General features: G+C 35.3%; 1 protein-coding gene across 1 annotated transcript; it reads left to right on the top strand.

The window, feature by feature from the left end:
• The first annotated feature begins 3,110 nt into the window (after positions 1-3,110).
• Positions 3,111-22,758, top strand: LOC134540405 (minor histocompatibility antigen H13). The gene is made up of 8 exons (XM_063383124.1): positions 3,111-3,413; positions 9,712-9,810; positions 11,855-11,937; positions 14,293-14,467; positions 15,458-15,641; positions 15,736-15,856; positions 17,279-17,467; positions 20,790-22,758. The coding sequence occupies exons 1-8, from the start codon at positions 3,222-3,224 to the stop codon at positions 20,860-20,862; spliced, it is 1,116 nt and encodes a 371-aa protein (XP_063239194.1). The 5' UTR covers positions 3,111-3,221; the 3' UTR covers positions 20,863-22,758.
• Positions 22,759-24,533: the final 1,775 nt, after the last annotated feature.

Below are 24,533 nucleotides of genomic sequence, written 5' to 3'. Positions count from 1 at the left end.
TTCTGTCCTGCTTACCTCTCGTACTCCTTACTCCCACAGTGACAGCTCGCATAACGTTTTGCCTGCACAATATGTTGTGCTAAATCATGTTTTAGAAGTAAGGTTTGTTACCACAGTAAAAATAATAATTTATTTGCAGTATTCATGTATATATTTATCTTTACATTATTTATTCATTTATTTTGTAATTTGTTACATACCTACCAACAGTTTAATAACTTTAATGGTAAGTACAACACAAAAGCGATATACTATTAGGGACAACATACACGAAGCAGCGCATTACTTGTACGGTTTCCGATGAATTCTCTTAATGGTAGACTTGTAGTTTTCATCCTATTAGGGTAAACCCAAGCATTAAAAAAATCTCAAATCTGAGGCCCTCTTGGTGCCCAGGATCTGGGGATTTTGCCCCCTCCATCACTCTCTGTTGATGGCACAGGTTCCAAGGCAAACGTTAGAGAGGAAATTTATCAAAATTATTCCCATACCAGGAGGCATGATGGCTGTAAATAGAGAGGAAAAATGTTTGTTAAAGAAAGAGTATGGCTATTAAGCTATAACTGAGAATCTGGAAGAATATAATGTGGGAATGTTAGAAAATTAGGAAATTTAATCTTGCCAAGTAGAGGAATATTGGGTGATTCCAGTGACGTTCCTATATTGGAGGGTGATTGCCCCCTCCCTCCCACCAATAACCCTCAGAACTAAAAATAACTGGAAATAAGAAAATTACTTTTCAAGACATCGTAAATGCCTAAAATGCTTTAACTTTTAAAGATTTGCGACTCTTCATAAAGTGGGGTGTTACATGCCTACCACTCAAAACCCTTTGGTCATCCGCTTCCCCTCCCGACCAAATTGCCCCTCCTTAGATTCAAAGCTGGATCTGCCCTTGTCTGATTTCTTAGGGCTTTCCGACACATGGTTATGCATGGAGGCTTAAGACCACAGGACCTCCAAGACTAGTGGACTCCAAATCACTTACACAGACTTACTTGGTGCTCATAAATTTGAGTCATGCTGAAGTGTTGGTATTGAACCTGTGACCCTAGCCATGTAAGTGTGACACAAAAGAGATCAATCAGTACCACAGGCGACCCAAAATAAAAGACTATTGTCCAAGGAACCGTGGGCGAAGCCAGGATTTGTTCATCGACTTCATCACTACAATAGCGTTAAGTCTCAGAGTCCTACTTCAGGTCCCGCAGATAGCCTGCATGACCGTATAGAACTCACCGGCCACATAGGATTTGTGGGAAAGGGGAGCCAAATGAACTTATAACGAGAATAAATTTTTGATAGGCCTGTTTTTGGGGATCTGATGAGAGTGGTATGGAATATTCTTCCCCCCCTCCCCTTCTCCAAAGGTTCACAGAAAAGCCACTGGTTTGGTGTGTTCCTCCCTCAGAAAAGTTTTCAAAAGATTATGCTTTAATACACATTTTTGCTATCTGATAATATTGAAGTGCTTGTTTTCAAAACATTAAATTTTTAAATAAAATCCTGACTTGATATGTAGATTTTTCACACTATGTACTACTGCTTATGATTGTGTGTTCAAAAAGAAGGCTTCTTACCATATAATTTTTAATATTCAATGGCCCTAAATTGAGCCATGTATTCGATATTTTAATTTGGTTAACGAGTTTAGAGGGAGCCATGGCCCCTCCCGGACTTCACCCTTGCAAGGAACTACAAATAGGAGAAACAGACTGGGAGAGAATGATTGCAGCAGTGATGAGGTGGGGAAGGTGCCTGCTGTTAAGTGCTATCTTGTTGAACTGTAAAAAAGGTTTTGAAGAAGCTGTTGTTGATGAGGGTTATATGGACGTGGTGTAAGTGTGCTTGGAAATGCTGTCTGTCAAGGTCTCAACGAGTGATAAGTCCTGCCTGGAGAATTGTTGGAGTGAAATGAGGGTGGTGGAGGCAGGGGCATAGCCGGGGGAGGGGGGGGGGGGGTACGGGTTCTAACCCCCACCCCACCCCCCTTTAGCCATTATTTTTTTATTATCTGAAAGCAGGTTAGATATAAGCCTGGGTGTCTTACTGCTATCACCGGCCACTGCACTGGAGGGGAAGAGTAAGCGAGCCCTACCGATTCTCCTTCCCTTCCCCTACCCCTGTCACGAGCAGAAGCTATAAGGTTGTGATGCCGTGACGGGTCCCAAGTTTTCAAATATCTTACACCTATTGTATTTAACTAGCGCGGTAATTATAAGCAGGTGGTGACTGGGTAACTATTCAAGCTAAAGCTAATTGTTTCCAGGAATAGGCCAGTTCTGCCGAAAACCCAACCTTTATTCCTTTTTTTTTTTTGTATTGTCGAGCTTCGAGCATGATTTATGATTTTGAGTGGACGTGAACAAGGCACTTGGATTGATTAAAATGTCTAATTAATTTCTATTACTTCATCACTCAAACAATTTTTTTATTAAAAAATTAATATTTTTACCATTACAATATTTAAAGTTAAGTACCGAAAACTGCTCAAATAGCATTATTTTACACCTTAAAATACAAATTTTTCCGGACCGCACTATTCATTATGAGGGGGGGGGGGGGGACCATTCTTCTTAACCCCCCCTCCCCAAGGTAAAAAAAAATCCTGGCTACGCTACTGGGTGGAGGAAGAGTGAGTATCCCCCCGAGAAAACTTACTAAATCTTCTCTTCCTCCATGATGTCCTCCACTTAAAAAATTTATTAGCTTAGACTGCCTTTGAGAACTGAGCGTTTTGATGGATTGCTACGAAAATTTGTCAGAACTGTAGGAAACTTCCACATGATCCCAATGTTGGCATTCCCCTTTACAGGGATCCAGTTTCTCTCATTGTATTTGATAACGGCTCTTACTGCAGGCTTGGCCCGTGTGTTTGAGCGGGGTGGGGTGATAGCTACTGACGAGCTCAAATTTTTAAATTATTTTGGGACGTAATTTTAATTTAATTCTTGTGTTAATATTTTCTTTTATCAAAAGTTGTATGAAATTATGATACCGATGAGGCTTAACGACCTGTGCGATGGTCGGCGTCGAAAGCACAATTTCTTACCAGACATTCATTTACGTATAAAGATATATTAAGTAACTTCAGCTGATAAAAGTGAAAACGGAAAGCTGCCTATATTATCTGACAAATTTAGTTTGGCAGCTTTGGTCGTTTTTCATTTGTTTCTCGGACAAGGAAAAAGAAGCATCACACGTCACAACTATCTAGCAACATGGCAGACGGTGTCAACGAAGCTATTGGAAAGATTGTCGAGAATTTGACAGAAAATGCGAGTAACAGCACTGAAAAAGTCCCGGCGACACCTGAAGGAATGGCTGTCGCGTATGGAAGCCTGGTTGTAATGGCATTGTTTCCAATTTTCTTCGGTTCTGTTCGATCAGTGCAACACCATAAGGAGCAGAAGGTAAAAATAACACCTGCATGGTGATAGTACATGTCTGCATTTCTTCCCGATTAGTTTTTCTGTAATTCTTTTCTATTTTCGTATGCAAACTATTCAGAATGTGATGTGTAGGATTGCATACAATTTATAAAACTTGGAGAAAATCCGGGAGTAGTCTATATCCCGATACCATAACACTTGATGTCACGTCACCAAATTGGCAGCACTGACTTTATTACTACCCCTATATTCTTACGGGACTAGCGCGAGAATATGGTGGTTTTGGGAGGATGTAGTGCACAAAATATTATTTAGTTAACCTTCGTGTATCATATTCTATACCCCAGACCTACCTATTAAGTATAGAACACGATACCGAAGATATATTTTCCATGATCTCATATTGTATACTACAATCCCATCCGGTTTAGTATATTTTGCAAAACCACATTTTATAATTTAAGTATTAATTTTCATTTGATTTATTGTCCTGGGTAGGCTTATACTATAGTCCTACCTATTCTAGTACACAACACAATACTGTTAATATAATATTTAGATACAGTATATTCTATACTAAGTCCCACATGGTTACAATAGTATAGTATAGAATTCAATACCGAAAATATATTCCATACTCTTATTTAATTTTCTCAACAACAAAGTCGGTAAATATGTAGTTGCGGTATATGCGAAAAAAAATGCTAAAATTCCGAAAATACTTTTATTCTATGCTCTTTCACTTCCTCTTTGAAAATCAACCGGCAGAGATAAGAAATTCCAAATACTTTAGGAGATATCAAATTTTTTAATTTTCATCACAATACCTGGGTATTCATGCGGCGATCACCATTGTTGCTGGTTTACGAGTATCTATTATGTTTCTTATTGGACAATTTTGTCACGTGACAGTTCCGTGATTGGCCAGTATTCAAATGAACCAATACGTGATTATTTACTTATTTATTAATGTTCCGTCGGAGGTATCGCGATGTAGGTGAACGACTACATCATTTCCTTCTAATGGCAAAGGAAATGTACCCGCCTCCAACTTAGGTGGGTTTTTAACGTTTCTAATTTGAAAGTCTTATTTTTTATTTGGATATTGTTGCGCAAGTAATAAGTAACAAACAAAAAAATTTTACGTGAGTTGTTAATGTTCATCATTTGTCCGGGTTTGTTAGGTCATGTCAGTTACATTATAAATACTTTAAAACTAAAGAACCATTGAAATTAATTCACATTATTTTTTATGTCCGCTTAGTTTGAAAGTATTAATAATGTAACTGACCTGACCTAATCGACCATTTTATTTATTACGCATTCACGAACACACGGCAAAATAACAAAAATGGCGTCGGTCTAATGGTTGTACAGGTGTTGTATTGCAAAATTAAAAAATTTGATATCTCCTAAAGTATTTGGAATTTCTTATCTCCGCCGGTTTTAATGAAAAGAGGAAGTGAAAGAGCATATAATAAACATAATTTCGGATTTTTAGAAATTTTTTTTCGCAAATACCGCTACTCTACATGTTCAAAATTAAAAAATTTGATATCTCCTAAAGTATTTGGAATTTCTTATCCCTGCCAGTTGATTTGAAAAGAGGAAGTGAAAGAGCATAGAATAAAAGTATTTTCAGATTTTTAGCATTTTTTTTTTTCGCATATACCGTTACTCTACATATTTACCACAGTCTTTTGCAAAACAATCATGTGAATCTTCTTCGTCCAAAAAAACCATTCCCATGCTTTTACAGTAAGAACGTACAGGTCATAATTACTTCAGCACAGCCTTTTTGGCGACTTCAAAAATATCCCTACCATTTCATGATGTAAGCATATATTTTTTTATTAGCTGACTGTATCCAAACTTTCACTTTGATTTATTACTTTAATTATTGCAGAACTAATCTATGGGTAAACAAGCTGTTTTTATATTACCTAATAAATTTTATGTTTCACCTAACCAAGAAAATGGTAAATATGTAGTTTAGCGGTATTTCTGAAAAATAATGTTAAAAATCCGAAAATACTTTTATTCTATGCTCTTTAACTTCCTCTTTTCATTTAACCCGGCGGAGATAAGAAATTCCAAATACTTTAGGAGATATCGCTGTTCTTATTTTGCTATACAAGACCTGTGCAATCATTCGACCGCCGCAATTTTTTTTATTGCCATGTGTTCGTGAATGCCTAATTAATTTAAAGATTAGGTCAGGTCAGTTACATTTTAAATACATACTTTCAAACTAAGCTGACATTAAAAATAATGTGAATTAATTTTAATGGTTCTTTAGTTTTAAAGTATTTATAATGTAACTGACCTGACCTAACAAACCGGGACAAAGGATGAACAGTAACAACTCACGTAATTTTTTTTTTTTTTTTTTACTTATTACTTGCGCAACAATATCCAAATAACAAATAAACCATTAAAATTTGAAACGTTAAAAACTCACCTAAGTTGGAGGCGGGTACAATTCCTTTGCCATTAGTAGAAAATGATGTAGTCATTCACCTACGTAGCGAAAAAAAAAATTCATACTCGTAAACAAGAAATAATGCGAATGCCGCATGAATGCACAGGTATTGTGATGGAAATTAAAAAATTCAATATCTCCTAAAGTATTTGGAAATTCTTATCTCCGCTGGTTTTCATGAAAAGAGGAAGTTAAAGAGCATAGAATAAAAGTATTTTCGGAATTTTAAAAATTTTTTTAACAAATATCGCCCAAATATGAAAATTAAAAAATTTGATATCTCCGAAAGTATTTGCAATTTCTTATCTCCGCTGGGTTTAATGAAAAGAGGAAGTTAAAGAGCATATAATAAAAGTATTTTCGGATTTTTAACATTTTTTTTTCGCAAATACCGCTAAACTACATATTTACCAAGAAAATATTTCATGTAATATCGCAAATGAAACACACAATAATGTAGCTAAGGGGTCGTCCATTAATCACGTGATGTTTTTTTAGCAATTTTTTAACCCCCCTCCCCCCTAGTGATTTGTGGTGATGTTTTAGACTACTCTCCCCCCCCCCCCCCCCCCAATAAATCACGTGTATTTTTTTTTGGAACAAAATATTTTTAAAAATTTTAGAATATTATCTTTAAATATAGGTATAATCTAATTTAATTCTGGAAAATTAAGCAGAGTGATGAAAATGTCCAGACACACATTAAGGTTGCAGGTTTATTCTCACTGGCATAAAAATAATAAAGGAAAGGCGTATAAGTAGAAATCGCGTGAAAAAAATAAATACACGTGATATTGCTCTACACCCCCCCTCCCCCCTTGTGATATTTCGTGATTTTTCCCGACCCCCCCCCCCCCCTTTTTTTTTTGGAGCCTCGCGTGATTAATGGACGATCCCTAACCCAAATTAACAATTTTGTTTTGCATTAATCAGCAACACTTGCACATCTCTAACCTCTGAATCATATATTACTGAGATCAATCACTAATTATAAGTACGTAATATGAAACAAAATTAAATATCTCACTTTCGCAATGACTTAAATCACAATATGACATGTGAACATCTAGTATCAAGTATTCAACACAGTGAAAATCATATTCTTCCGTGAACATGCTACTGGAAAATAATTCTGCCTCAGGTAATGAAATAATACAGTTATCTGTATTAATAAAAGAGAAAGTTTGTATGTTGTTCACTTAGCATGGAAATGGAAAGGCCTAGCTCCTCCATATGGTGTCTGTAGGTACCTTAAAGAAATTTATTCAAAATTAAATTAAATTTGTTTATAAATTTTTTTAGTGATAATTGCCTCCCACTATTCCTTGCAAATAACAAATACACAGTTTAACAAATAAAAGTCAAGTCAAACCTTTTTAACGCACTGCAGGTTTTTGTCACCATGTTTTTTTCTTTTTTCAGTTGTGAAATTAAACTTGCAGCACAACTTTTACATTAAAATTTTTTTTTTTTTTACTGCAGTCAATGTATTGCCTGTAACATTGCAGTTTCGTTTCAAGTTCAGAATAAAAATATTGCAATTTAATACGTACTATATACTGTATATGTACTGTGTATAAAAAGTATATAAATACATTTTTAGATGTTCATTTGCTTTTTATTCAGATGCTAGATAATAACAATTTATTATATGTATTTGAAAACAAATATACTTATTTTCACAATGCAACTAATTTAATATAAACATTGGTTTATTTTAGTTCTTTTAACCTATGCTAGGTGTGCTAAAACCTAGTAGCTTACATTGGAAAACCAATGTTCACGGAAAATTCACATAACTAATGACAATATGAAATAACTTACAATTACACAAACAATTCAAATTTTTTTGGAAAGTTAGAATGACTCTTGCATTTATAGGACAAAAATATGTGCTTCACCATGAATTTGGTGAAATATTCTAAGAATACAAAAATTTACGATCACATATTTATAAAATTATTTTAAAACTCACCATTGCATATTCTTTATTCAGAAACCATGCTTAATTTTACGCACGTCTCGTATCGACGTTAGTAACGCAAAATGCGGAATCCTTTTATTCAAAGCACAGTCAGTTAAAACTTCAAATAAAGAAAATAAAATTAAATATTTGTTAATTTTACACAAAAAAATTATAAGAAAATTAATGCAATAAAATAGGTAAGAAATAGTATTTAAACAATTATTATATGAATTTAATTATAAAGTATTTCAAATGGTATGAATTTGCATAAACATGCTTTCGGAACTTTTCAGACATGGGACTCTGGATTTTTGAATCTTGGCTTTCTCCTCATGTACAGACTCTTAACATGGCGAACAAATTTTTATGTGATTAATTTTTTTTTAAATTGGTGTCTATCTAACAACCAGATTGTGTAGCTAATTATTACATACCAGATAAATTTGCAGGTTCATCTCACAGTAATTATAAAAATTCAAACCATTTCAAATTTGGGGTGCTTCTGGGATTGGGCATCGGTCTAACTGACAAGACTGTGAGCCAATGAGAAATCCTCTTATCAGGGAAATGAGGAACGCACCGCAGTCCAGTTGAGACATGTATGAGTCAGTGTCCAACAAGCAGTTGGTATTTTTTATCCCGAGTGTTCAGAGTACTGTAGTCTCTCCTGGAGGTCACAGAACGTACCCATTTTTCCAGTATTCAGTGATTGTAAGTGTTTGGGGCCGTTCGTAAAATATACTTATTCCGATATCAGTTTTTATTTCCAGGGCTGGAATTTAACCGTTCAGTTTTGATCAATTTCTTTCTGTTTACGGCTAAACTTATTTGGTACTTTGTCACTTTGAATTTGCATTTGAAATGGAAGGCAGTATAATTTTAGTTGATAGCATTCGTCAGTATAATTAAGCAATGTTTTAATGTGTATTATTTTGTAAAGTACATCGTACATGTTTTAAGTAAGATATGTATTTACAGAATAAAATAATTCTATGTATACATACAGCATGTTTTTTTATGCTTTATAAAAAAAAGGTTTGAGATAAGCTCACGTATAATGTTCACTGCGCTACTACGGCATACGTTCATCGTAAGAAAAAGAAAGAAAGAAAGAAAACTGTTGCCATTGTAACCACGATCACAAATTCCAGAACCATATTGATTCTGAATCTTTTCCAATATGTAGCTTGTTGTTTTCTGAATTATAATTCAGTAAACACTTGTAGTTATGTGATTTATTGTTGTTTTGGTTTTGTTGCATGTGGGATGTCATTGAGGTTAAAATGAAGTTGGTTTGAAGCTTAAGCCCACGCACACGGTACAATATTTTCTACTAGTTTGCTTACTAGAATGCTTACTGGTTTCTGTACTGTGTAGGCTACAAGCTGAAACACTAGGTGCGCTACAAGTTTCTGCTGCACACGATTCTAGCTGCCTTACTAGTTTTGTTAAGAGAATATTCTCCACAACAAATTTTTATTATGATAATTCACATTTTTTTTACTGCATACAAACAAGGCTCTTCTTTGTATGCATTTATTAAAACGAGGAGTTGGTCACTATTCCACTTCTTTCCGTCCATGTTCATCACGACGTGCGCGCTTAAAAGTGTAAACAACCCCTCGTGCTGTTTTCGTGAGTTCTGATTGGCCACTCCTTAAATATTGGAACACACCAAGCAACGGAAATAGGACGCAGTCTTATCACGCGAAACCAGTAGCCCAGCTCGTACAGCTACCAGTATCCAGTTTGAATTCGAGTGAAGAATCTAGTAGTAGAGCCATTACTGACTCCTGGCTTACAATATTGTAAGGAATGTTGTACCGTGTGCGGCGGGCTTTAGAACAGAGTGTCTAATTGTTCGGTTGCAGAAATCTGGTGAGAAGCCAGACACAATGACACAGAAGGATGCAGCCTTGTTCCCGCTCATAGCTAGTGCTGCCCTGTTTGGGCTCTACATCTTCTTCCAGGTAAAGCAGTCTCCAGTCTCCGCTATTCATTTTACGTGCTTGTTTTGTATGAAAATTGTTTTGATTTAAAAAAAAGTTTTTTTTATTATTATACAATTAAGAACTCAGCCCAAGTTGGCTAATGATTCAAATTATTGTGTAGAGGGGGCGAACTACGAACCTAGGAAGCTGTCTGTTCCTCCTACTTTCATGAGGGTAAAAAAAAAAAAAAACTTTTTAGTTAGATTCTTAATCTGTAATTCACATATTTGATTTCGGTATCATTGCTAGTTTTCAGACGGACGTACTTAATTTTTGAGGCAACGTTCTTTCTTCACTCTGCTCTTACGTGCCGCAATCCGTTGTCTTTTGTCCGCTTCTTACCCTTGGAGCTCGGCTGTCTTCGCGTGTTCCGATTGTACCTGAAGCCACGCGGTCGGACTGGGTAGCCAGACCAGCGCTCTGCTAACCCTTGCGTGTGTGTACTACAAATTAGTCTGTTAAAAGACTGGTGTGTGGTAAAAAAAAAAAACATATCACTAATAACTTACTAGCTGAAGTACCAGGCATTGCACGGGTTGAACACTGGGTGAAGGGGAATTTTTTTCCAAAATTGGATGTAGACAGTAATTGTCTTCTTAATTTGAATGCCAAGTGGTCAAAATTTCAACAAAAGTTGCCCAGTTTTGATTCAGTGAATAGAAAAGGGTGATGTAGGAAAATGAGGGGGGGGGGGAGGGGGAACAGGAGGAAAGTTGTGTTTCAAAATCTCATGTATTCAATTAACTTTTTGTTAAAATCAGATACCGGAAGTAGTGTTCTTATTTGTTACGTCAAATGTGCAAAATTTGATCAAGGATTGAAAAATTCTCCTTAAAGGGGTTGGAAAGGGGGAGGTTTTTCAAAGTCTCACGTAGATAATGTAACTGTAAATGTTCAATTAAATGTATATGGGTAATTTTCTCTTAACTTGAACATTGAGTTATCAAAATTACATCAAGAAGTACCATATTACTGATTTAGGGGTAGTAAGGGGAATTAGGGGTGATTTTTCTAAATCTCATATAGACAAGAGGAATGGGATAATTTAATTTTTAATCGGCCTGAGACAGTTATCTTCCTCTTAATTTTGACCCCAAGTGTTTAAAATCTCTTAAATACCAATATCCTGTTTTGAGGGATGGGGAAAAAGGGGACAGGGTGGTTTCTGAAACTTCATGTGGTTAAGAAGAGGGGAGTGGCTATCTTGAAATCAGATAAAAAATTAAATTTAGTCTTGTTTTTTAAAATTAATTGTGCTTAATTTCATTTATATGTACAGTACTTATCTGTTATCTTCCCATCTATCACCGACCAAATTTTTGTGAATCTGTAATGTACAGGTTAATTTTACAAACCAAAAGTGTTAATCTTTTCTTACTGACTTGTAAAATGCTTTAATGTCATTCAAAACTGTAACAAATGGGTCTTTTCCTTGTAGCTGTTATTCTGCCAAAGACCCACTGTTCAGGTAACAATCTACCGGCGTTTATTTTTTCTTTTGGAATACAAGGTTGCATCAATTTCGACCTAGAGGATATTTCCTCTGATTTGAGTTTCTTCCTGTAGCATTCGCCACACTCAAACCTCACACACATAATTGCTGTCATCAACGAAAGCTTCAATGCACATATTCAGCTCTAGATTACAAAAATATGCATTCATCAGTTCTTTTGACCAACAGTATATAAACAAAACAATCGTCTCCAATGATAATTTAAATCCCTGCAGCCATTTCCTTTTCCAAACACCACGTTCACATAATTTCATCATGCTTATCCATTTTATGACTTTTACTAATGACACATACATTTTGTGGTTATTAATGCAGAAAATTTGGAAGGAATTATTCCATACTGTTGGAGAAAAAATCTCTGCTTGTTTTTCATCTGTAATAAGTCTACACAATTTTCTAAAATAAAAAAATTTCACTCATTGTCACTGAAATACAGAAACAAACAACGTCTTGACATTTTGCTTGTTGTGTGTTAACTAATGTGAGTGCTTTTCTTCTTTTTTTTTACAGATATTCTCCAAAGAGTACATAAATTTATTGCTCACAGGATACTTTTTCTTCCTGGGTGTTCTAGCCCTGTGTCATCTCATTAGGTAAGTGCGTTTATTTGCTGTGGCCTTTTGCACTTTCTAAGGTGAATATATTTGCAAATGTGTTAAAAATTTTGCTTTTTCCAAAACTATTTTCAGTCCTAGTTTATTCAAAGTTCATTTGGAAACTTTGCCATTTCTGAGATTTACAGTAGATAAATATAGTGATATATTTCTTTATAGTTTGTTTAATAAGACTCAGCAGATTTCATGTGGGCAGATACAAAAATGTATATGTTGAAACCTTAATGAAAGGCACCCTTAGTGACAAGGTTGTGTACTGTGAGTAAACATGAAATAAAAATTCTTAAAGGGTTATGTTTGGGTGGTATATGATGTCGCTGATAAACTGTCATACAACCACCCAGGGTTGTAGTGTTTCACTTTGTGCGTACTATTTCAGATACACTGAACACTTCTGCAGAATCATTTAGCGGGGAAGGTGGTGTACATTAAAATATTATATTTTAGGTATTTCAGTTAAGCATTGTTAAAATGCTGATTAATTTCATGTTTATAGTTACCGTTCGGTGCTAAGTATGTATGTGGATCCTTGACATGATTTTCTGTATTATTTCAAGTTTTTTTGCAATTCACATTAATATCTTGTCCTTACCTATTATTTATGCGTCCTTAGCTTTCTTTAGGATTGGGAGTGGTTGGGAAAGCTGTGAGTGCTGCACTGGATGGAACACTTGCCAGGTTAAGGACTCTGGTACAGTGGGAGTTGTGTCATTGTCGCGGGGCTGAAGGTGGCAGCAATGCGGGAGAATCCCCTGACTCATTCTGGGTGAATTGATGACTATAGATGGCTGTTTCATTCGAGTCCGTGACTTTGGCCAGGGTGGTCCGGAGACTGTGGACGTTTGATAACAGGGACGGCTCCAGGCCCCAGCGCCTGACCCTTTCATTTTTATTCTCGTAGTTTGCCTAGTTTCATGATAAATATGGACATTTATGGTGAATTAAGAACTAAATTGTTAATAGTATGTGATTTAAAGTTATGGTCAATACCTTTAGATTTCAAATCAGTGTTAATTTTTTTTTCTCACACAAAATTCGAAGATTTTACTTCCTCATATAATGACACAATTTTTGCCGAAATAAGATTGTTAGATAGTATTTATAAATAATTGGGTTTAATTTATCAGGGAAAACAAAATTGTTTTCAGGATAACTTGGCAAAACTATCATCTGAAAATTTAAATTCCAGGTTGGGTTAAATCGGTGGTTTTTTTTTTCCCCAAAATATTTTTAGAGGAAGGCCACCGGAACCCCCTTTTTACTGGTGGCTATTCCATGCTTCTCTCCCCTAGAGCCCCAGGAATGCCCCTCTCAAAAATATTAGGGCCGATCAGACACAGCTTGCCTGTTCCTCCCGTCCGTGCTCACGAGATCCTGGACCGTCTCCCTTTCCCTCCCCTTATCCAGATCCCTACATGAGCACTGTAGCCAGGCCGGGACTAGAGCTGTCGAGCAGTGCGGGCCCGTGTTTGATGCGGATGCTGGGGACAGGTGTCCTTACATACTGACTGGATAAATGCTGCAATTGTTTCAAGAATCATAAGCTGTGGTCTATTCATTCTCCATTTTCCTACATCAGGTTTTTGTTTGTGTGCATTTATAATGACCCTGATATATACTAGACATAAAACTATAAAAGCACCAATAAAATAATTATAGTATTAAAAAAGTTATGATATTGAATTTTTTTTTAAATTATGTTTTGGCTAGAAGCCTTTTTTTTGTATTGGTGTTATTGACCATGTTACTAAGCACCTGACACAGTTGCTTAGTACTCGCTAATCGTGGCACAATTATCTCACAGTCTTGTGGCCATCATATCTCAGTTTCTATCGGCTCCTGCTAGCTTGTAACGCACAATGAATGTCATTAATATGTTGGCATTTTAGCCACCTATGTATTTGAGTGGGTAATTTATGATGTGACAATTTTTGCAATACAATACTGCTGTACATGTTGTTATAAAATGCTTTATTTGAGTTGTGTTGTTTTGTAATTTTTTTTTATGCTATAAAGATTGACCCATACTAATATATTTTTTTTTATTAAATCCTTGTGCTTACCAATGGTTTCAGCAGACAGTTAAATTTAAAATAAAATAAGTTGAATGCTTATGTAAAGAATAAACATTCAAATGAGGTTCTATTGGAAGAATACATTATGTGAACATCTTTAGTGTTGGTAAACACTATAGTTTTTGATCTTCCAAATGGTTTTTGGAGTTGACCGTGCAAATGATACGTCCTGTTCTGGGTATTTTCATTGCTGCAAATGCATTTTGAATGTAAGTTTTCCGCGGGCGGTCGCTTGAGGCTCTTTTCTGGTTCCCCCCAGCCCGGTGATAAGCTCGCTGGTGCCGGCCGCCATCCCCAACATCCCCTTCCACCTGCACTTCAAGCAGGGCGGGCCGGAGGGCGAGGCCGACCTCATCAACTACCGCTTCACCTCGCACGACGTGGTGTGCCTGGTGTTCTGCTCCGTCGTCGGGGCCTGGTACCTGCTCAAGAAGGTGCGCCAGCCGCCGTTCCCTTTCCTTGCCGTGCATGCCGCTGGTTCTTTTTATCGTTGAAAGATTTGTGCAATGGGAGTGCATGACTTGATGTGAGTTTTCGGACATACGCCTTTGCTAAGAACTTTTTCTGTTGAAGAAAAACTAAAAAATAAAATAATAAATAAATAATTAAAAATACCCAGAAAAGACAAAAAAAATTTATTTATTTATTATTTTATTTTTTTAGTTTTTCTTCAACAGAAAAAGTTTTTAGTAATGGCGTATGTCCAAAAAATCACATCAAACCAGTTCTTTTGATTCGAACAAGTTATGATCATGGAGATGTTGCGAGATCTGGTGTGGTTCGGCCCAGTCGTAATATTGTGCAGATGTGATGTGTGACGGGCTAGAAAACGCTAAATTGAAAACACTGACGTCACAATAAACACCGAGCAAACTGAAAACGCTGGCAGCGCAGTGATGCGATCTGACGGTTAAGGTCAACAATTGTGCCCCCCCCCCCCCCGTATAGATCAGATTGCTCGATCTTCGCCCGATTACAGAATTTTTTTCCTTATGTGACAACTTGACAAGCCATCTTCTTGGTTGTTTAGCAGCAGACATTCGAAAGAACAGAGTTAATGGGGACAGCAGCTACTTTGGATAGGTATACAATACGAAAATAGTGTTGGTTTTCAGTGGTATAATTTTTCAAGGTGATTTTTTTTTCCAGCTTTTTTTCAGTGTAGATTCTTTCACGTCACACCATGATTTGCCCAACTAGTAAATGTCATCTTTGAGGTTAATTTGCTTTAGGATTTCAACAACTGTTAGATCATTTACCTAGGTCTTCGAGCAAATGTTTCAACAGTCTTTGCTGGTAATAGCTTTTTAGGTCATCTAGGATAATACAGAATCTTGGTTAATCGAGACACTTCTGAAATGGTTTGTCTTGTGCCGCGGTCTCCACAGGCGTTGCAGTGTTTTGCGTTTGTTCTGCTCCTCCAGCACTGGATCGCCAACAACTTGTTCGGCATGGCGTTCGCGATCAACGGCGTGGAGCTCCTCCACCTCAACAACGTGGTCACCGGCTGCATCCTGCTGTGCGGCCTGTTCGTCTACGACATCTTCTGGGTGTTCGGGACGAACGTGATGGTGACCGTGGCCAAGTCGTTCGAGGCGCCCATCAAGCGTGAGTGTCGTTGCGCCTTCGTTTCGCGAACGGAAGACTTGCGGTCGGTGCGACCTGGTGTTCTGATCGAGATCGGGATGTTGTGATGTTTCAGTTGTGTTCCCCCAGGACCTCCTAGAGCGCGGCCTGTCTGCGAGCAACTTCGCGATGCTTGGCCTGGGGGATATTGTCATCCCAGGAATATTCATTGCGCTTCTCTTGAGGTTTGATGAAAGGTAAAATGGACCACTAAGTAACTATTATTACTGATGTATACTGTTTTACAGTGGACATGCTATAAAATTTTAGAAGTTATCCAGGAATTTCAACTATATATCAGTAGAGACCTGCAAAATTCGCGGTTTCGATGGCCTTCAGGATAGACTGCACATACCCCTGTACACTCGGGCAAATAACACAAGTTCATTGGCTGCCGACTTGTAAGTCATCTCAGCTGGTTTGTCTATGATTCGATCCTTCTTTGGTTGAGGGTTTATAACTAGTTGAGATTCGTCGAGATGAACAGTAAGCCAATAGCAAAATTATCTAAGAGGTATATGTGTTTGAATTCTAGCCTATCACCGAATGAATCCGTGAATTTTGCAGGTCTCTATATATCAGTCATGGACGTTGCATCCATTAGGGGGACATGTTCTCCCAATAATTGGTTGTGTCATTTCGTCCTCCCCTCCCTCAAATAATGAACAGAAAATGTATGTTATTTAACCATGTGGTGTAAATGATGATTCACCTTAATATTGATTACGTGGCTGTGTACTTAAAATATTTAGGCTGATTGTGAAGAGGCGAGGTCAAGAGTTAAGGGGGTAGTCATAGCTCTATTAGAAAAGCAGGTAGGTGTAAGCAGGCAACGAGTTTTTGCCTACGCATGACGTCTACCACTGAAACTACAGCCGTGCTTACATCTCTAAGAGAGACTTAACTTAAGTATGTACTTAAGCTATGAAGTGAATGATGTTTTACTTAACACATTTAGCATGCACATACAGTTTATCTATGATCATGGTGGCTTGGAAACCATGTTTGTTACCGATTGGGTGTTCGTAAGTTGAGATATATCTCTTTGAACAAGTCTGATGGCCCAGTAAACAACAATACCGAAGGACCCATTGCGTGCTTACTTCATGTAGGCTTATGCTAAAAATGTTGATACCGATTGTAATGAAATTTCATAAAGTCTTTTAGACTAAGTAGTTAGTTTTTTTTTTTTTTTAATATTGGGTGGCATGTAATATCTTCAACCAAAACTTTACTTAGATCACTGAAATTAAGTTTTAATGGTTTATAAGAAATTTAATGGGCAAAGTGGATTGTAAATTTTTATTCTCCGATTATCTTTTACTGTTTAAGTTTCATCTTTTGTTTATATACTAAAATAAATGTAAAAAAAACAACTATGTCAGTGCTTAATAACGTGATCAATAACACCAATACAAAAAAACGCTTATTACTGTAACATAATTGAAAAAAAAATAAACTACTGAATAAGGAGCATTTAATTTTTAACACAGCTCCGTGAAAGCAGTAAAAACGAGAACGGTATCAAGCCGAGACACGTGCGTGGGATGGACAGTGAGCGCGGCGTCTGCAGTGTGTGAGGGGTATCGGGGTCGTGTGTGTGTGTGTTGCGCGGGCAGCCTGAAGAGGAAGTCCAACACGTACTTCAACGTGACGTTCGCGGCCTACTTCCTGGGCCTGATGGCCACCATCTTCGTGATGCACGTGTTCAAGCACGCGCAGCCGGCGCTGCTGTACCTGGTGCCGGCCTGCCTGGGCGCCCCCTTCGCCCTCGCCCTGCTCAAGGGAGACATCAAGGCCCTCTTCCAGTGAGTCCGCCACTTTACACTATTCACTACCATTCCACAGGGACCGGGAAATATTTGTGGGTTCAATCAGTGGCGTAGCCAGGATTTGCGTATGGGGGGGTGTTAAGAAGCATGCCCCCCGCCCCTGTATTAAAGCGGGGGGGGGGGGGGGGGTTCCGGGGGATGTCCTCCCCCGGAAAAATTTGGATTTTAAGGTGTGAAATAGTGCTATTTTAGCAGTTTTCGGTACTTAAATTTAAATATTGTAATGGTAAAATTTTTATTAATGTTAATATGAAATTTGTTTGAGTGATGAATAAGAGATTAATTAAAAATTTGGTGCTAGGGGGCGGGGGGGTTTGAACCCCTAAACCCCCCCCCCCCCCTCCTGACTACGCCCCTGGGTTCAATGACCTGTAAGATGAACTCCATAGTTATGCGTACTCTCGGTCAAATGCCATCCACTCATTGGCTGCTGTCTTGTGAGACGTCCCAACGTAGCAGCCTGTGATTCGATAAAGCTTTGGTTGGGTGTTTCTCATTGGCCCAGAGTGATCCAGGTGAGTTGTGAGCCAATGGCAGAGGCAGCACTAAGGTATAACTGTTTGTATTTTTAGCCTATCTTGAAATGAATTCACTAATTTTTCTGGTCTCTACCAATCCATTTTCCGAGTGGGACTTCACAAAAAAATTTGACACGTGTGAAGGTAATATGATTTATCTGGAAATTTTGATTTTCTTTCAGCAACATTACACATATATTGTTTTATATGTATCAGATAATCTGTGATAATGATTTTTAATTTTTTATAGTGCTCTATTTTCATTATTAGTCCACCCACTTGGTCTATTGGCTAGCGTGTCTGGGTAACTCCCCGAGTTCGACTGGGTACTTTTGATGTCCCTTTCACCTCCATTCCACAGAAGGCAATGGTAAACCAAGGAGGAATCATCCTGCCTCGGCAACATACGGACATCACGGCTGTCACACTGTGATGCTGCCTTTGCTCACAACACGCACTAAGGGGCTAAAAGACTCATCATCATTTTTATGCATATAATCAATTGCTTCAACAACAATATAATTTTCAAACTTAAAATTTTACTGTTTGGAGAAAATTAGTGTTGGGCCGATTCCTAAAATATACAGATTCCGATTCCATTTTCGATTCTTAAATTAAAGAGTCGATTCTTCGAATCCGATTCCGATTCCTTAATTTTTATCTGACAATGTTCAACAGAGTAATATACTCAGAAAAAAAAAGGTTGTTTATGATTTTAAAAATGTAATTGTGTTGTGTTTCATTTTCTGTGCAGAAATTAACATTATATACAGCTTATATAATGTTTAAAAGTATATTTATTACCATCAAGTTACGCTACCTTGAATTTCTAGCACAATTTGGCCTTTTAACCTTGCATATAGTTAGACGAAACACGTGTTCAAATACTGCCAATAATCAAAAATGTCTTATGACATAAATTGTAAATAATGTTATAACTTAACCAACTTTAGATACCTTACATTAATTAATTGTAAAAAAAAGAAGTTTGTACGGTTAGGTTAAGAATTTTATTTTAAAGCACAACTAAATAATGATCCAAATAAAATGACAATATAACCTCGTTTATACATATTTCAAGGGACCAGGGCGAAAAAAAATAAAAAGAGGGAAATGTGAAAATAAAATTTTATTATCTCATTATGATGGAAATGACAAGAAACAAATATGCACCACACTAAAATAAAATGTCAGAGATGCTTACGTTTTAATATATTACCTAGAACTTAATTATCTCACTTGGTGAAAAGAATAAATCCATCCAGTCTTGCAGTTCTTCACAACTGTAAAGAGAAAATAAATTTTCGGTTATTGAGTAAGAAAGTTCTGTGCATGATTTAGCATCTCAAAATTTCCATATTTTATGGTGAGATTTTCTTTCACAAAATATTTAAAATCTTGACTGGAAATAATCGCGTGTTAACATTTAATTCATTTCAGAAATTTATCGGAAACAATTCTGTTAAACTAACACAACTACTTTCAAAAGATTGTTTATGTTTGGTAATAAAAATTTACGAACGTTTCAGCAGCAATGTTTGGAAATTCAGATTAGCCAACTGCCTTTCCAAAATATATCTAACGTAAAACGAGCCATCGCTGAAAACGCACAAGAACGCCAATTTACAGCAATTTGGTTATGTTGCTTTTAAACTTATTTTAATATGGCCACCACTGTAATCCACTGTGAATATGGGTAAAATCTCATTCAAAAATTATTTCATTTTAATTCTTTAAAGTTTAAAGTGCACAGATGTGAAACATCTTAATTTTCACGTTCACGTCACCAAAGATTTCGTTCATGGCCGTATGGTTTACCATGGCAGGTAGCACAAACAAAAAATAAATTAGGTTGTTTACAATGGCAAATGTAGCTGCCATGATCAAATAGTTAACGTTTACATTATTTTACTTGCCGTTTACATTTACATTATTTTCTTTTAGCATTTATGGTTTTGTCTAATTATTTTTGAAGGTTTACTATTAAATGCAGTGCTGCTGCAATGTAATTTACGAAAAATGCTTTCGCTTAAAGCGGGAAAGTAGATACTGCATTTGTACTGTAGGGAAAAAGGTGGTGCAAGTAAATAAATACGTTAATCACCGTAATTCGTAAATCAGTAACGTAAAAATAGATTGTATTATGTAGTTTATAAATTATATTTGCATGCATTTTAATATTTTCTTACGTTGCGTAGGAGATGTATTTTGCAAACATTAAAAAAATGCAGGAATCGGTCATGGTCGATTCCAAAACCATTATATTCTGAATCCCACAATTATACTGGAATCAGTGGAACCGACCGATTCCGGAATCGGAATGGACCCATCACTAGAGAAAAAGTATTTATTTTTCTCATTTTCATTTTACTGTATTCTGGATCAATTTTTTCTTGGACTCCTGTTTAATTGTATGTTAAAAATTTCATTTTAAAAATATTTGATATTCGATTTAAAATTCAATCAGAATTTAAAAAAGTCTTTGCACTTTGCAGAAACCTAATGAACAGTCTACCATTTTTTTAATTATTTATTTTTAGAAATAATAAGCTCTTGGCTGCATTAGTATTCAAACTAAACTTAACTGACCGGTTGTATTTCTGCAGGACAAGAGCTAAAGTTTTTAAACTTGCTCTGCATGAAATTTTCAAAAGTTAGACACCTTCCCAAGTTAGAGGGATTTTACTGTAATACAATTTACTTGTTTTAAATATTACAAAATTTGGTATGCTGGAGTGATTGCTTTAAAATATCACCAACATTGTAATTTTTTTTTTCAGGTATGAAGACCATCCTTCAGACAAAAATGAGTCTGAAACAGAAGTGAAAACAGAAGCAAAGAAAGATAAATAATTTTGACTCAGTTTCCAAAGTGTTTTATGCACGGGTAAATGTGACGACAGTTCATTCAATTTGTTCCAGCCATATGTTTTAGCCACACATTATTTCCGAAATCCCGATTTTATCATTAACTTGTTTGTGTGTGTTTTTTTTGTTGTTTTTTTTTTCTAAAGAAATCTTGTAATTTTTACTGAAGTTTTTGTTATTTTTCGCAGGGGCTGTTTTGTATGTGTCTTGCATTTAATTCAAAACTACATAAGTGGGTAGTTTTGATTCTAGACAAATATTTAAAAAAAATGTTCTATATAATTCTAAAAAAGATATTTTATTTTTAGTGGCTGCAGAGTACCTGTTTTCCAAACTCGTAAATAAATTAAACCTGTTTTTTTTTTTTTTTTTTTTTTAAAAAGTAAATGATTTAGAATAATTTCTGTGTTTTTTCTTTTTTTTAAAACAATGCTTCCAAGGACTGTGGTGGGTTTCTGTGTAAGTCAAGACAATTAATGCTTTTGTTTAGTTAATTTTTTTATGCTATAAAGACTGACCCATACTAATTTTTTTTTTTTTATTAAATCCTTGTGCTTACCAATGGTTTCAGCAGACAGTTAAATTTAAAATAAAATAAGTTAAATGCTTATGTAAAGAATAAACATTCAAATGAGGTTCTATTGGAAGAATACATTATGTGAACATCTTTAGTGTTGGTAAACACTATAGTTTTTGATCTTCCAAATGATTTTAGAGTTGACCATGAAAATGATACGTCCTGTTCTGGGTATTTTCATTGATGCAAATGCATTTTGATATTTATTTATACGTCCAGTAGTTTAATGTTCCATTTGTGTGAAATCTGTATGGCATATTGTGGTATATCTGACAGTTTTAGCCACAGGAAGTACCGTGACTTTTGGAGTTATGGCTCCTAGCATGATACTAGGTTTTTTTTTCTCACAGTCTGTGTGCTGTACATTGCAAAGGGGAATTTGAAGGTACATAGGGTTTATTTAACAACGTTTTGTACTGGAGAAATTAGAGACAAATTAATATTTGATAAGAGATAGACTGTGTGACGAATCGTTAGAAACTGAACTGGTTTTGGCCAAGTTCAAAATAATTTTTTGGAAGTTTATATGGATGTTTAAGTTTTTAAAATTTCTGTGAACGTGCTTTCATTGACCAGTAATGTAACATACCTAAAACACAAAAATAAAAATAATCAGTTTTGATGCTATTAGCAGAAAGTACTTAATTACAGCTGTTGTTGCCTTGAAACTGAATGGTATGATTGATACTTATTATGTGAGAAGTTATTAGTGATGAATATTGATGAAGGTGTAACTTTTTAATTAGTATCGGATACATATATTCTTGCGTAAATAATAATAAAATGTCTCAGAAAAGTTTTTTTTTTTTTGGTCACTAAAAATTAGTTGAGAATGAATATGTGTTTCTGGACAAATTTGTAAAGATAATGATGAAATGCACAAAAAGCAAAAGGTATAAATAGTTTGGTTGATTTAACGCACACATCGGGGCAGTGGACATAAGCTTGCCGTATGAATGCACAATACGTATATATTTCTTGTACTAATTTTCTGTTAGTAGTGTCTGAGTAGTTGTTGCTAATGTTTGCTTGAAATTTATGTATAAGTGGATTGTATTTGCTGTATATTCTCAAATGGTTCTGGGTTTTCTTGCTTTCAAATTTATTTATGGGTGTTCTATATGTTTCTTCATCTGTTCTTTACTGTTGTAGTCTTAGTAGATGTGAATATTTTTATCTTGTAATATTATTTTTTTACAAAGTTTACAAGTAATGCTGTACATTATGTTTAAAAAAGATTCAATATATATGTTAGCTGTAACATTAGATAATGGATGATAAATAAATTTTTTTAATGATTGAAATTGTATTTGAGTTACAGCAGTAAGTAAATTTTCAGTTATTAATACAAAAATTGTGCTCTATATATATATATATATATTTCAGAGTTGCTTGGAATAATTTGATTAACACTCTTAATACCTTTTGTTTTTATTTTTTTTATTAATTACAAAGTTAACATTAGCAATATCAAAGATTTTTTAAAATATTTATTGCTTAAATATTATTAACTTAAATATTTAACTAGCAAGCATAAGGCAGTATACTAACAGTATTTAACATTGTGGTTACAAGAATTCGCCAGAATTTTACTGACAAAATAGAAATTTGAGGAACAATTCCATCTAAATAAAATTAAAACTTCAAAATACTAAACATTTATAATGTAAATTTTACAGTATGTAATAATAATTTTCCCTGCAATAATTAGGTATTTGGATTGTATAATAATTTTCAAAGTGCCTGTATAAATAGTTAACATCTAATAACTATTTTTAAATGGTTGCAAGGCCTATACAAATATCAGTTTTTTAGTTCAAATTGAATACAATTACAAATACCAAATTATTATCGAATACGAATATTGAATTTGAATGGTAAGAATAAGAATAAGAATATTGCAAAAAAAAATTATATCATGTACCAAATACATAGGGTAAAAAAGGAAAATTTGTAGTGTAGTGGCTTTTGGGACATAGACAAATAATACTTAAATGAAAGGTTGGTTAGGTGAAGTCAGCTAAATGAGTTATACAACAAATGTCTGTTAAGATATTGAAATTTTAATGAAAAAACAGTTTTTTTTTTATTCTGCTAACCTAACCAACCATTTCATTTTAGTTCCTATTGGCTGTATTTTCCAGATCCTCTTACTCTACATATTGAGCCAGACAATTATCTGCACTGCAAAACACGTGCAATCCAATCCATTTCACGAAAAACTTGAATTATTATTATGATTTTTAATGCTGTACACTCATAATGGTGATTAAAAGAGCTTGTGTTTGTGTGTTTAAACCCTAGTTATTCACGTGTTTTTGTTCTTATGTGCAGCCAGGTAAACATTTAGCTCAGCAATATTGTAAACACTATTCTGCTAATTACATCTTTAATCCCAAATTTGTACATTTTACTTTTTTTGACGTGACGTCTAATAAATCGATGAACGCCGGCTGCACGCACGAAAAAGTGTCCCACTACGGATGTCCCACTACGGATGTGTTCTGTTTGCTCATCGTACGCATGCGTGGCATCTCTCTTCCACTCGATTGGAACAACCATCGATTTGACTTTTCAATCATATTTTCGTCGTTTGAATTATTAATATTATGTAATTTAACGATCGTCCACCGATTTTCAGCACAATCGGTACGGTTATTTAAAAGTAATGTTGAAAATTCAAATACGTTTTGAACCAACAATGGTGTTTTACAGTTACACATAATAATTCAAATTACACCCGGGATCTTTTGCACTATGTTTTAAAAAATATTGTAACACATTATAAATAAGTTTGGTGTATTTGGGATGCGTATTTGTTATAAAATCGTGTTAATATTATACCCCTACCGTGAACAAAGTTTTTATAAATATATATACATATAACATTTGAAACTACATTTCCTTAATATGGCCTTGTGGGCGTGTGGTTAGCGTACCTCTCTCTTAAACTGAAGGTTGTTGGTTCGAAACCCGGCAGCTGCTAAGTTTTTTTTTGTACTTGTAAAAATAAATACGGCGCACGCAACATTTCAAAAGTAATAAATATATTTGAATTAATGAATGCAAATAAAAGTAA

The sequence above is a fragment of the Bacillus rossius genome, chromosome 16 (assembly GCF_032445375.1).
Source record: "Bacillus rossius redtenbacheri isolate Brsri chromosome 16, Brsri_v3, whole genome shotgun sequence".
NCBI classification, from domain to species: Eukaryota; Metazoa; Arthropoda; class Insecta; order Phasmatodea; family Bacillidae; genus Bacillus; species Bacillus rossius.
Note: the sequence above shows the minus strand (reverse complement) of the source record. Positions and strands in the feature narration are given on the sequence as shown.

Excerpts from the sequence above, each read along its gene's own strand:
- LOC134540405 (XM_063383124.1), top strand. The coding sequence starts at position 3,222 with ATGGCAGACGGTGTCAACGAAGCTATTGGAAAGATTGTCGAGAATTTG. Across the intron at positions 9,811-11,854 it reads GGCTCTACATCTTCTTCCAG|ATATTCTCCAAAGAGTACAT; the intron begins GTAAAGCAGTCT and ends TTTTTTTTACAG. Across the intron at positions 15,857-17,278 it reads CTCTTGAGGTTTGATGAAAG|CCTGAAGAGGAAGTCCAACA; the intron begins GTAAAATGGACC and ends TTGCGCGGGCAG.